A 13,917-nucleotide genomic window follows, 5' to 3' on the forward strand; every position below is an offset into this window, starting at 1 on the left:
AGTTCGTATTGTTTTATTACCCCACCGGTCTTTGTTTTTAAAGGAGGGGTGAATGTGTTGAACCATAGATGGTTACCACTATGGGTACTTGTACATATGTTACTCTTGTTACTGTTGGGGTTAGGGTTTGGGTGTTCCACCTGTTATTATTGTTTATGTGGTACACTTCGTTCGGCTCCGCCTTCTTACAGGGGTATAAAGGTCACTGCTACTTCCTAGCAGTCTTTAGTCTGGGATAATATTGTTAAGTAGTGTGCTCCTATTTGTCGTGAATAAAAGCCTTTATTCCCGGGTACGTTCTAGCCTTCCGTGTGAATTAATTGTGCATCACAGTATCTGAGGTGAACTTAGCTGATTTGATAAGAGTGGAGTTTGAATGAGTAATTGTAAAGAATGTTCAAATATGTTCTTAGTGTGACACTTGATTACATACCATTTGATTTTTTTTGTAACGTTTTGCTGCTGTAACTCAATACTTTGGTTGCTAAATAATGCTGATGGATCATGTATGGTCCTGAAACTATTGTACTAGATTATCAATGTGGGGGACCATTTAAGGTTTTCGGTAAACTTTAATCAAATGTCAGATTTGTATTCATGCTCTCTAACTAATTTAGAGTGGGCAAAATAATCACCTTTCTAAAGAGCTGTCGGGGTTCTCTGCCTTTAACTAAAATTTGTAAAACATGAATATTTCATAGGCGGCACGGTGGCACAGTGGTTAGCACTGCTGCTTCACAGCTCCAGGGACCTGAGTTCGAATCCCGGCTCGGGTCACTGTCTGTGTGGAGTCTGCACATTCTCCCCGTGTCTGCGTGGGTTTCCTCCGGGTGCTCCGGTTTCCTCCCACAGTCCAAAGATGTGCGGGTTCGGTTGATTGGCCATGTTAAAAAATTGCCCCTTAGTGTCCTGAGATGCGTAGGTTAGAGGGATTAGTGGGTAAAATATGTAGGGATATGGGATAGGGCCTGGGTGGGATTGTGGTCGGTGCAGACTCGATGGGCCAAATGGCCTCTTTCTGCACTGTAGGGTTTCTATGATTCTTTGATAGCCTCCTTCACTGTAGGGATTCTATTTGGCCCATCAAGTCTGCACCAACTCTCTAAAGAATTTCTTACCCAGGCCTACCTATGCATTTAGCATAGCTAATCCACCTAACCTACATATCTTTTGATTTGATTTATTGTCACATGTATTGGTATACAGTGAAAAATATTGTTTATGCACTACACAGACAAAGCATACCATTGATAGAGTACGTAGGGGAGAAGGAAAGGAGAGGGTGCAGAATATAGTGTTATAGCTGGGGTGTAGAGAAAGATCAGTTTTAATATAAGGTGGGTCAATTCAAAGGTCCAATGGCAGCAGGGAAGAAGCTGTTCTTGAGTCGGTTGGTACATGATCTCTGACTTCTGTATCTTTCTCGATGGAAGAAGGTGGAAGTGTGTGTGTGTGTGTGTGCGGGGTGCATCTTTGGACTGTCAGGGGGAACCGGAGCACCCAGACGAAAGCCATGTAGACACGGGGATAATGTGCAAACTGCACACAAAGTCACCCAAGCTGGAGTCAAACTCTGGTCGCTGCTGCTGTGAAACAGTAGTGCTAATCGCTGTGCTACCGTGCCACCCTTCAAAAGTAAATTCTGTATCTTCGAGAGATTCATTTAAAGTGACAATTCACTTTTTTCCCCAAATTGAAGGAACAGCCATGGCTACAAAGTATTATTTTACCTGTAGATTACTACTGGATTGATACTGCAGAAGGTGGAGAAAAAGGTGTCCCAGAGGGTCAGTGCTGGCACCACTGTTGCTCATAATTTATGATTGGAATTTTTTGTGTGCCACTAGATTTTGCATAAGTGGTTGGGGTGGGTGGCATGAAGTGGTGGGAGAGACAGTCAATACTGAGAAGGACTGCCACAAATTACATTAATAGACTTGCAGAAGGGGTAAATGATGTATATTCGAGGCTGATCTGAGAGCATTTTGGTTGTAAGAATAAGGAGGTCACTTATTATTTGGAAAGTGCAAATCTCGTTAGGAGAGAGAAACCCAGGGATTTTGGAGTACAAATGCACTTGAGCGCTAAAGTTGTGCCATGGATTAGCAATAACCACAAAAAAAGATACTTCATCTCTAGAAGATAGAATTGCAAAGTAGGGAAGTTACACGAAACCTATAATGAACCCTGGTTAGACCATACTTAGAATAATGTGAGGAGTTCTGATATTAGAAAAAAAGGATATAGAGGCACTAGACAATGTGCAGAGAAAATTTACAAAAATGAAATCAGAAATGCATAGTTTTGTGTAACAGGAAAGGATCGACCCGCTGGTCTCTTCTCTTGAAAAAAACAAGGTTTGAGTGGTGACCTGTCGTGGTCTTTAAAATTATGCAAGGCTTTGATAGTGGACGGAGTGAGAATATTTTCTGATGCGGAAGAGCATTACGAGAGGCCATCGAAATATTAAAGTATATTGGGTGGCACAGTGGTTAGCACTGCTGCCTCAGCACCAGGGACCCAAGTTCAATTCTGGCTTTGGGTGATTTTGTGTGTGGAGTTTGCACGTTCTCCCCGTGTCTGCGTGGGTTTCCTCCGGGTGCACCGGTTTCCTCTCACAGTCCGGAGATGTGCAGGTTAGGTGGATTGGCCAAAGCTAGATCAGTGTATAAAGGAGAAAGGAATAGATAGTTACGCTGATAGATTTAGATGAAGAAAGATCACAGGAACTTTGACATGAGCATATATGCATGTGTGGACTGGTTGGGTCAAATGGTCTATTTAGAGTCATAGAGGTTTACAGCATGGAAACGGTCCCTTTGGCCCAACTTGTCCATGCCGCCTATTTTTAAAAAAAACCCCTAAACTAATCCCAATTGCCTGCATTTGGCCCTCTATACCCATCGTACCCATGTAACTATCTAAATGCTTTTTAAAAGACAAAATTGTACCCACCTGTACTACTACCTCTGGCAGCTTGTTCCAGACACTCACCACCCTCTGTGTGAAAAAATTGCCCTTCTGGATACTTTTGTGTGTCTCCCCTCTCACCTTAAACCTATGCCCTCTAGTTTTAGACTCCCCTACCTTTGGGAATAGATATTGACTATCTAGCAGAACTGTGCCCCTCATTATTTTATAGACCTCTATAAGATCACCCCTCAGGCTCCTACGCTCCAGAGAAAAAAGTCCCAGTCTATCCAGACTCTCCTTCTAACTCAATCCATCAAGTCCTGGTAGCATCCTAGTAAATCTTTTCTGCACTCTTTCCAGTTTAATAATATCCTTTCTATAATAGGGTGACCAGAATTGCACACAGTATTCCAAGTGTGGCCTTACCAATGTCTTGTACAATTTCATTGCTTCTTGGAAGTACAGCAGAGAGGGAGAGATTCGCGAGAGGAGTGCTGCGGGTAAGCGCTTTTATTTTTTAACTTACTTTTTCGCGGGTTTTTTAAAAAAAAATCTAAACCCGGAAGTGGTCGCGCAGGGAGGTCTGGGAGAGAGAGATTTTTTTTTTCCCCAATAAATTGGAACAGAGAGGAATCCCGATACTCTACACTTGTAGAGTATCCCACCCTCCCTCCTCCTCTAACCTAAAAAAAAAAGACCCAGTGAGAGCAGGGCTTTGGAGAAAACAGGAGGAGGAAAGGTAAGTTTAAAATTTTCATTCACTTTTTTTTTCCCTGTGTGTTTAAAAGGGCAATTATGAGTGTGAGGCCAGTATGTTGTTCCCAATGTAGGATGTGGGAGGTCCTGGAGGCTCCTAGCCTCCCGGACGACCATATCTGTGCTGGGTGTGTTGAGCTGCGGTTCCTAAGGGACCATGTTAGGGAACTGGAATTGCAGCTCGAGGACCTTCGCCAGGTTAGGGATAGTGAGGAGGTCATTGACAGGAGCTATCGGCAGGTGGTCACACCGGGACCACGGGAGCAGGGTAACTGGGTAACAGTGAGGAAGGAGAAAGCTCGGTTGATGGTGAGCACCCCGGTGGATGTGCCCCTTAATAATAAGTACTCCTGTCTGAGTACTACTGGGGAGGACAGCCCACCTGGGGGAAGCAGCGGTGGCAGTGTCTCTGGAGCTGAGCCTGGCCCAGTAGTGCAAAAGGGTAAGGAAAGGAGGGTAGTGCTAATTGGGGACTCTACGGTGAGGGGGTCAGATAGGCGTTTTTGCGGACACAGACGGGACTCTCGGATGGTGGTTTGCCTCCCTGGTGCAGGGGTCCGGGATGTCTCTGGTCAAGTCCCAGAAATCCTGAAGGGGGAGGGAGAGGAGCCGAAGGTCGTGATGCATATAGGTACTGCTGACATAGGTAGGAAGAGGGAAGGGGTCATGAAAAGAGAATATAGGGAGTTAGGTAGACAGCTGAGAAAGAGGAATGCAAAGGTAGTAATCTCGGGATTGCTGCCTGTGCCGCGGGAGAGTGAGAACAGGAATCGGTGGAGAATGAATGCGTGGCTGAGGGACTGGAGCAAGGGACAAGGATTTGGGTACTTGGATCATTGGGACCTCTTTAGGGGCAGGTGTGACCTGTTTAAAAAAGACGGGTGGCACTTGAATCCCAGGGGGACCAATATCCTGGCGGGAAGGTTGGCTAAGGCTACTGGAGAGACTTTAAACTAGAAAGGTTGGGGGGAGGCAATCGAAATGAGGGGACTGAGAGCGAGGAGGTTAGCTCGCAAATAGATAAGGAATGTAGACAGGGTAAGAGGGAGGTTAGACGAGTGATGGAGAAGGGAAGTGCTCAGGCTGAAGGTCTGAGATGTGTCTATTTTAATGCCAGGAGTGTAGTGAATAAAGTGGATGAGCTTAGAGCGTGGATTGCTGCTTCGAATTGTGATGTGGTGGCCATTACGGAGACTTGGATGTCTCAGGGACAGGACTGGGTGCTTCAGGTGCCGGGTTTTAGATGTTTCAGGAAGGACAGGGAGGGAGGCAAGAGAGGGGGGGGAGTGGCACTGTTGATCAGGGATAGTGTCACGGCTGTAGAGAAGGTGGACGCCGTGGAGGGATTGACTACGGAGTCTCTGTGGGTGGAGGTTAGGAACAGGAAGGGGTCGGTAACTTTGCTGGGTGTTTTCTATAGGCCGCCCAATAGTAACAGAGATGTTGAGGAGCAGATGGGGAAACAGATCCTGGAGAGATGTAGGAATAACAGAGTTGTCGTGATGGGAGATTTTAATTTCCCAAACATAGATTGGAATATCCCTAGGGCTAGGGGTTTGGATGGAGAGGAGTTTGTTAGGTGTGTCCAGGAGAGTTTCCTGACACAGTATGTGGATAAGCCTACTAGAGGAGAGGCTGTACTTGATCTGGTGCTGGCTAATGAACCTGGACAGGTGGAGGATCTCTCGGTGGGTGAGCATCTTGGGGATAGCGATCATAATTCTATCTCCTTCACGATAGCATTGGAAAGAGATAGGATCAGGCAGGCTAGGAAAGTGTTTCTCTGGAGTAAAGGGAAATACAGTGTCATCAGGGAGGAAATTAGACGGGTAAATTGGAAGGAGGCAATCTTGGGGAAAAGTACCGAAGGAAAGTGGAGGATTTTCAAGGAATGTTTGTCTGGAGCTCTGCATGACAACGTTCCGATGAGACAGGGGGGTGTTGGTAGGGTACGGGAACCGTGGTGCACGAAGGTTGTGATGAACCTGGTGAATAAGAAAAGAGAGGCGTACAGAAGGTTCAGAGAGCTAGGAGGTGTTAAGGATTTAGAGGAGTATACGGGATGTAGGAAGGAGCTTAAGAAGGAAATTAGGAGAGCGAGAAGGGGTCATGAGAAGACCTTGGCGGGTAAGATTAAGGAGAATCCCAAGGCTTTCTACAAATATGTCAAGAGTAAAAGGATGAGATGTGAAGGCATAGGACCCTTAAAAGGTGAAGGGGGAAAAGTTTGTGCGGAACCGTTAGAAATGGCAGAGGTGCTTAATGAATACTTTACCTCGGTATTCACGGTGGAAAGGGATCTGGGTGGTTGTACTGCTGGTTTGCGGTGGACAGAAAGGATCGAGCATGTGGACATAAAGAAAGAGGATGTGTTGGAACTATTGAATGGCATCAAGGTTGGTAAGTCGCCGGGACCGGATGGGATGTACCCCAGGTTACTGTGGGAGGCGAGGGAGGAGATTGCGGAGCCTTTGGCGATGATCTTTGCATCGTCGATGGAGACGGGAGAGGTTCCGGAGGATTGGAGGATTGCAGATGTGGTCCCTATATTCAAGAAAGGGAACAGGGACAGCCCGGGAAATTACCGACCGGTGAGTCTAACCTCAGTGGTTGGTAAGTTGATGGAGAGGATCCTGAGAGACAGGATTTATGATCATCTAGAGAAGTTTAGTATGATCAAAAGTAGTCAGCACGGCTTTGTCAAGGGCAGGTCGTGCCTTACGAGCCTGGTTGAGTTCTTTGAAAATGTGACCAAACACATTGACGAAGGAAGAGCGGTGGATGTGGTCTATATGGACTTCAGCAAGGCGTTCGATAAGGTCCCCCATGCAAGACTTCTTGAGAAAGTGAGAGGGCATGGGATCCAAGGGGCTGTTGCCTTGTGGATCCAGAACTGGCTTGCCTGCAGAAGGCAGAGAGTGGCTGTGGAGGGGTCTTTCTCTGCATGGAGGTCAGTGACCAGTGGAGTGCCCCAGGGATCTGTTCTGGGACCCTTGCTGTTTGTCATTTTCATAAATGACCTGGATGAGGAAGTGGAGGGATGGGTTGGTAAGTTTGCTGACGACACCAAGGTAGGTGGTGTTGTGGATAGTTTGGAGGGATGTCAGAAGTTGCAGCGAGACATAGATAGAATGCAAGACTGGGCGGAGAAGTGGCAGATGGACTTCAACCCGGATAAGTGTGTAGTGATCCATTTTGGCAGATCCAATGGGATGAAGCAGCAGTATAATATGAAGGGTACCATTCTTAGCAGTGCAGAGGATCAGAAGGACCTTGGGGTCCGGGTCCATAGGACTCTTAAATCGGCCTCGCAGGTGGAGGATGCGGTCAAGAAGGCGTACGGCGTACTAGCCTTCATTAATCGAGGGATTGAGTTTAGGAGTCGGGAGATAATGCTGCAGCTTTATAGGACCCTGGTTAGACCCCACTTGGAGTACTGCGCGCAGTTCTGATCACCTCATTACAGGAAAGATGTTGAAGCCATTGAAAGGGTGCAGAGGAGATTTACAAGGATGTTGCCTGGATTGGGGGGCATGCCTTATGAGGATAGGTTGAGGGAGCTTGGTCTCTTCTCCCTGGAGAGACGAAGGATGAGAGGTGACCTGATAGAGGTTTACAAGATGTTGAGAGGTCTGGATAGGGTAGACTCTCAGAGGCTATTTCCAAGGGCTGAAATGGTTGCTACGAGAGGACACAGGTTTAAGGTGCTGGGGGGTAGGTACAGAGGAGATGTCAGGGGTAAGTTTTTCACTCAGAGGGTGGTGGGTGAGTGGAATCGGCTGACGTCGGTGGTGGTGGAGGCAAACTCGTTAGGGTCTTTTAAGAGACTTCTGGATGAGTACATGGGATTTAATGGGATTGAGGGCTATAGATAGGCCTAGAGGTAGGGATATGATCAGCGCAACTTGTGGGCCGAAGGGCCTGTTTGTGCTGTGGCTTTCTATGTTCTATGTTCAACAAGACATTCCAACTCCTGTATTCAATGTTCTGACCGATGAAACCAAGCATGCCGAATGCCTTCTTCACCACTCTGTCTACCTGTGACTCCACTTTCAAGGAGCTATGAACATATACACCCCTTGATGTCTTTGTTCTGTAACTCTCCCCAACGCCCTACCATTAACTGAGTAGGTCCTGCCCTGGTTCAATCTACCAAAATGCATCACCTCACATTTATCTAAATTAAACTCCATTTACCATTCGTCAGCCCAGTGGTCCAATTGATCAAGATTCTGTTGCTATTTTTCTGTGCTATATCCTATGTATAAATATTAAAATGTCCTTCCCTTGCATTACATTTCATTTGATCATTTTTTTCTTTTTTCTTGCAGGTTTAGCATTTGCATCTGGTTGTGCAACTACGATGACAATTGCACACCTATTGAAGGCTGGTGATAGCATCATTTCCATGAATGACGTATATGGAGGTATGGGATTGAATCTTTTAAGGAATGGCTATCATTTTTTTTCCTTGTAAAGTGGAGCACTGCATTTCTAGCTGACTTTTTCAGAAATGCAGAGCATGCCTGGAGAATGTCATCTTAGTGCAGGATAGTTGGGGAAGCCAAACCACACCTTTCCTTCACAGCACGAGCAGCCATATTTTGGTCAATCTCCATTCGCTAACACACTGAAAAGCTTCAGGATATTGAAATAACTTTGCAGTGTGTTGGTGAATGAAGTAAATGGGTAGGGTGTTGAGAGTGGGTTGGTAGGGTGTGAGGTTTCAGTTATATAGTTACCCAGGAGTTGGATGTGGTTTTTCTCTAACATTTCCTTGGTGATTGTCCAGGTTAGTAAGTAAGAACCCTCTATGACAATACTTTGCCTTTAAGAAATGTATTTGTCATGTTTATTTTAGCAGTCAATTTGATGTATCGATGCTGCTTTGTCTATAACCAATAGCCTGCATGTTGGTGCTGTGGAAGCATAATTGACCTTAATTGCTGGAAAATTTGTTTTAATCTAAGCTGGGTTTTTTCAGAGTGGGTTTTTTCAGAGTGGGGCTTGATTGCGTTGATTGACAGAAAAGACATATGACTGGGCAGGGCTAGGCTCACAGAGAGAAAACAAACTCAGTTGCTGCCTGGAAGCTGTAGAGAGAAGAAACAGCTCTCTTTCTCTCTTGGGATTTGCTAGCTGTTTGAAGTTGGCTCTTTCTCTGGAGACTGCTGTGTGGGAGTTAGAAGACGGGTGTCTTTTGCCGTGGTTCCCCGTGGACGGCAAGAAGAGTTCATCAATCAGAATAGAGAGTCTGAGTCTTGATCTTCCAGGCAGCAAGGCTTTATTAGCTAATACATTTCAATAAAGCCGGGATTTCCAGATGAATCCAAAAAACCAGTGCTCTAAATCCACATTTAGCTTCATATTTCATAATTCTTATCTTACAGTCAAGGTTTTTTTGTTGCAGACCCCAAGGCCACTTTTCGTTAGCCACCATGGTTTACTAGACCTATGTTATCTGCCTTCTTTCTGATTGGTCACTAATGAATGTGCTATGATATCACTGTGGTTACATCTTGCCTTCTTATCTGAAGTTTATTGTCTAATCAGCCAAGGTTGTTGTTTGTTCAACCATTGTAGGGCATCCTGCTATGCCAAGTCTTTTTTCCCGTTGTCTGACTTTCTCACGTTTATTTAAGAAATTACTTTCAGCTTCTGTGTGTTTCCTTGACTTCTTTTAGCCTTTATGTTCATTTATGTGAGTATCCATGTGTACTGACCTGGTAAGGTATTGTGCACTTAAAAGGGTACAAGTATATGCTTAATAAGATATGTGATGATATATGAGAACTTCTTAAGTAGTGATTATCTCTTCTATGTTAATTATTATCTCCTACTTGTCCTAATAATTATTCCTTCCAATATATGTTGTCTTAATGATTATCCCTTACACTTTCTGGATCTCTGACCAGAAGTGTTAAAAAGGCTGGAAAGTTAGTTTCCACATGAGCTAAATGTTTTTATACGAACTGGTTCTGAAGAAGGATGTATGTCAGTGGAGATATTGCTTAAATTCAAACTATAAAGAATTATAGCTTGTCATGTGTAAGCGGTACTCAGGCAGGAGTATTGTGGGGAAGGCAGATGAGCTGAAGGCGTGGATAGACACCATGGAAATATGACATTATAGCCATTAGTGAAACTTGGCTACAGGTGGGGCAGGACTGGCAGCTCAATGTTCCAGGGTTCCAATGTTTCAGGTGGGATAGAGGCAGAGGGATAAAAGGTGTGGGGGGTGGGGGGGGGGGGGGGGGGGGGGGGGGGGGGGGTTTGGCATTGTTGGTCAGGGAAAATGTTACAGTGGTACTTGGGCAGGATAGATTAGGGAGCTTGTCTACAGAGGCCCTATGGGTGGAGCTGAGAAACAGGAAAGGTATGACCACATTAATGGGGTTGTATTATAGACCACCCAATAGTCAGCGAGAATTGGAGGAGTAAATCAGCAGAGAGATAGCTGACAACTGCAAGAAACACAAAGTTGTGATAGTAGGGGATTTTAATTTTCCACATATAGATTGGGACTCGCCTCCTGTTAAAGGTTTAGACGGGGTAGAGTTTGTAAAATGTGTTCAGGAAAATTTTCTACATCAGTCTATAGAGGTGCCAACGAGAGAGGATGCGATATTGGATCTCCTATTGGGGAATGAGTTAGGGCAGGTGATGGATGTGAGTGTGAGGAACACTTTGGATCCAGTGATCATAATGCCATTAGTTTCAACCTGATTATGGATAAGGATAGATCTGGTCCTCAGGTTGAAGTTCTGAACTGGAAAAAGGCCAAATTTGATGAAATGAGAAGGGATCTGGGAAGTGTGGATTAGCACAGGCTGTTCTCTGGTAAGGATGTAAATGGAAAGTGGGAGGCTTTCAAAGGAGAAATTTTGAGAGTGCAGAGTTTGTATGTTCCTGTCAGTATTAAAGGCAAAGTAAATAGGAATAAGGAACCATGGTTCTCGAGGGAGATTGTAACACTGATTAAGAGGAAGAAAGAGTTGTATGAAATGTACATACAGGCAGCAAGGAGCAGATCAGATGCTCGAGAAGTGCAAGAAGCGAGTTAAGAGGTAAATCAGGAGGGCTAAAAGAAGACAGGAGATTGCTTTGGCAGACAGAGTGAAGGAAAATCCAAAGAGCTTCTATAGGTATGTTAGGAGCAAAAGGATAGTGAGGGATAAAATTGGTCCTCTTGAAGACCAGAGTGGTAGACTGTGTATGGAACCAAAAGAGATGGAGGAGATACTAAATGTTTTTACTGAGGAAACGGGCATGGAGTCTACGGCAATAGGGCAAACAGGTAGGGAGGTCAAGGAACCCTAACAGATTAAAGGGGAGGAGGTGCTTGCTGTCTTGAGGCAAATCAGAGTGGATAAATCCCCAGGAGCGGACAGGATATTCCCACGGACCTTGAAGGAAGCTAGTGTTGAACTTGCAGGGGCCCTGGCGGACATATTTAAAATGTATCACATTTATCCCGTATTCACGGGGGAGGTGCCTGATGATTGGAGGGTGGCTCATGTTGTTCCGTTGTTTAAAAAAGGTTCCAAAAGAAATCCGGGAAATTATAGGCCAGTAAGTTTGATGTTGGTGGTGGGCAAGTTATTGGAAGGTGTGATAAGGGAAAGGATCTGCAAATATTTGGATAGACAGGGACTTATTAGGGAGAGTCAACATGGCTTTGTGCGTGGTAGGTCATGTTTGACCAATCTGTTAGAGTTTTTTGAGGAGGTTACCAGGAAAGTAGATGAAGGGAAGGCGGTGGATGTTGTCTACCTGGATCTCAGCAAGGCCTTTGACAAGGTCCTTCATGGGAGGTTAGTTAGGAAGGTTCAGTCACTGGGTATACATGGGGAGGTAGTAAATTGGATAAGACACTGGCTCAATGGAAGAAGGGGCTCAGAGCCTCGAAAGCTTGTGTGGCTTTTGCTACCAAATAAACCTGTTGGACTGTAACCTGGTGTTGTTAAACTTCTTACTGTGTTTACCCCAGTCCAACGCCGGCATCTCCACATCATCAATGGAAGAAGCCAGAGAGTGGTTGTGGAGGATTGCTTCTCTGAATGGAGGCCTGTGACTAGTGGTGTGCCGCAGGGATCGGTGTTGGGTCCATTGTTGTTTGTCATCTATATCAATGATCTGGATGATAATGTGGTGAATTGGATCAGCAAATTTGCTGATGATACAAAGATTGGAGGTGCAGTGGACAGTGAGGAAGGTTTTCAAAGCTTGCAGAAAGATTTGGACCAACTAGAAAAATGGGCTGAAAAATGGCAAATGGAATTTAATGCAGACAAGTGAGATATTGCACATTGGAAGGACAAACCAAAGTAGAACGTACAGGGTAAATGGTAGGACTCTGAAGAGTGCAGTTGAACAGAGGGATCTGGGAATACAGGTACAGAATTCCCTGAAAGTGACGTCACAGGTGGATAGGGTCGTAAAGAGTGCCTTTGGTACATTGGTCTTTATAAATCCGAGTATCGAGTAGGGGCTTGGAGCTCCGAAAGCTTGTGTGGCTTTTGCTACCAAATAAACCTGTTGGACTTTAACCTGGTGTTGTTAAACTTCTTACAAGGTTATATAAGGCATTGGTGAGGCCAAATTTAGAGTATTGTGTACAGTTTTGGTCACCTAGTTACAGGAAGGATGTAAATAAGGTTGAAAGAGTGCAGAGCAGGTTCACAAGGATGTTGCCGGGACTTGAGAAGCTGAGTTACAGAGAGAGATTGAATAGGTTGGGACTTTATTCCCTGGGGCGTAGAGGAATGAGGGGAGATTTGATAGAGGTGTATAAGATTTTGATGGGTATAGATGGAGTGAATGCAAGCAGGCTTTTTCCACTGAGGCTCGGGGAGAAAAAAACCAGAGGGCATGGGTTAAGGGTGAAAGGAGAAAAGATTTTAAAGGGAATATTAGGCGGGGCTTCTTCACGCAGAGAGTGGTGGGAGTGTGGAATGAGCTGCCGGATAAAGTGGTAAATGCGGGGTGACTTTTAACATTTAAGAAAAACTTGGACGAGTTCATGGATGAGAGGGGTGTGGAGGGATATGGTCCAAGTGCAGGTCAGTGGGACTAGGCAAAAAATGGTTCGGCACAGACAAGAAGGGCCTAAAGGCCTGTTTCTGAGCTATAATTTTCGATGGTTTCTATGGATTGATAAGTTATGCTAATTTTTGTTATTTTAACTGTGTTGTGAAATAAAGTTTGTTTTAATAAAAGCTTCCAAGTGGTCAACAGAATCATACCTGGAGTGAAACATCTTATGCTCGCACTAATGTCGAAATCAAAAAGGTGGGGTCAAGGCTAACTTAATATACTTTCTGATCTAATCCTTAACACCTCCTAACTCTCTGACTTTGACTAGGAGTTGGAGACCTTTGCAGAGGGTCCTGGGAAACTGGGTTATTGCCCATCGTAAAGTTTATTTATTAGTGTCACAAGTAGGCTTGCGTTAACACTGCAGTGAAGTTACTGTGAAAATCCCTTTGTCACCACACTCTGGCACCTGTTCGGGTACGCCGGGGGAGAATTTAGCATGGCCACTGCACGTAACCAGCATGTCTTTCGGACTGTGGGAGGAAATCCGAGCACCTGGAAGAAACCCATACAGACATGGGGAGAGCGTGCAGACTCTGCCCAGACAGTGATCCAAGCCGGGAATTGAACCGGGTCCCTGGCACTGAGACAGCAGTGCTACCCACTGTGTGCCAAAGTTGAAAATTCTGTGGACTCCTTGCATTGAGACTTCCAAGGGATCCTGTAAGTATGTGCTGTCTCCGACTATCCCGAGACCAGAGGATTTGGGCTTTGGTTTGCATTGCCTTGGTTATAATTTATGCAAAACATTCATCTCTTAGAGACTTGGTTTGCAGACAGTTAAATTGAAATAGGAATCTTGTGTTTTGGTCTCCCTTTACTAATCTTGGTAACCAAGGCAACAAAGACACCAGCTGGAAACTGGTTTGGTTGTTTCTGAAAGGTACAAATTGTATCCTGATGACACTCTGGTCTGAATTGCCATTTTAATTTTTACCCGAGTGGGAGAGCAGCTGGCAGTTTTCTGCCAGTCTGAAGCAGCCCCTCAGTATGGATTTTTTTTGGGGTGGGGATTTCTGGAGGAACAGGTGATGAGTTACACTCCACAAGGGAAATGTAGACCTTGTGCTTCGCTGCACTCCCTCCACTGCTTTCTTTCCCAAACTTGCCTTAGAACCCCTGTGACTGATAGAAACTAGAAGCAGGAGTAAA

The 13,917-nt window shown here is 45.1% G+C and overlaps 1 protein-coding gene across 4 annotated transcripts in view; it reads left to right on the forward strand.

Annotated features, from left to right (window-relative positions):
• LOC144497340 (cystathionine gamma-lyase-like) overlaps positions 1-13,917 on the forward strand; it is a 102,433-nt gene that overhangs the window by 49,289 nt on the left and 39,227 nt on the right. For 2 of the 4 annotated variants that reach the window (XM_078218460.1, XM_078218458.1), the window contains exon 3: positions 8,001-8,096. The exons of the other annotated variants lie outside the window; for them this stretch is intronic. In XM_078218460.1, coding sequence (XP_078074586.1) covers positions 8,001-8,096 — 96 coding nt within the window. The remainder of the gene's footprint in view (positions 1-8,000; positions 8,097-13,917) is intronic. 4 annotated transcript variants of the gene reach the window in all.

Source organism: Mustelus asterias, chromosome 8, assembly GCF_964213995.1.
Source record: "Mustelus asterias chromosome 8, sMusAst1.hap1.1, whole genome shotgun sequence".
NCBI classification, from domain to species: domain Eukaryota; kingdom Metazoa; phylum Chordata; class Chondrichthyes; order Carcharhiniformes; family Triakidae; genus Mustelus; species Mustelus asterias.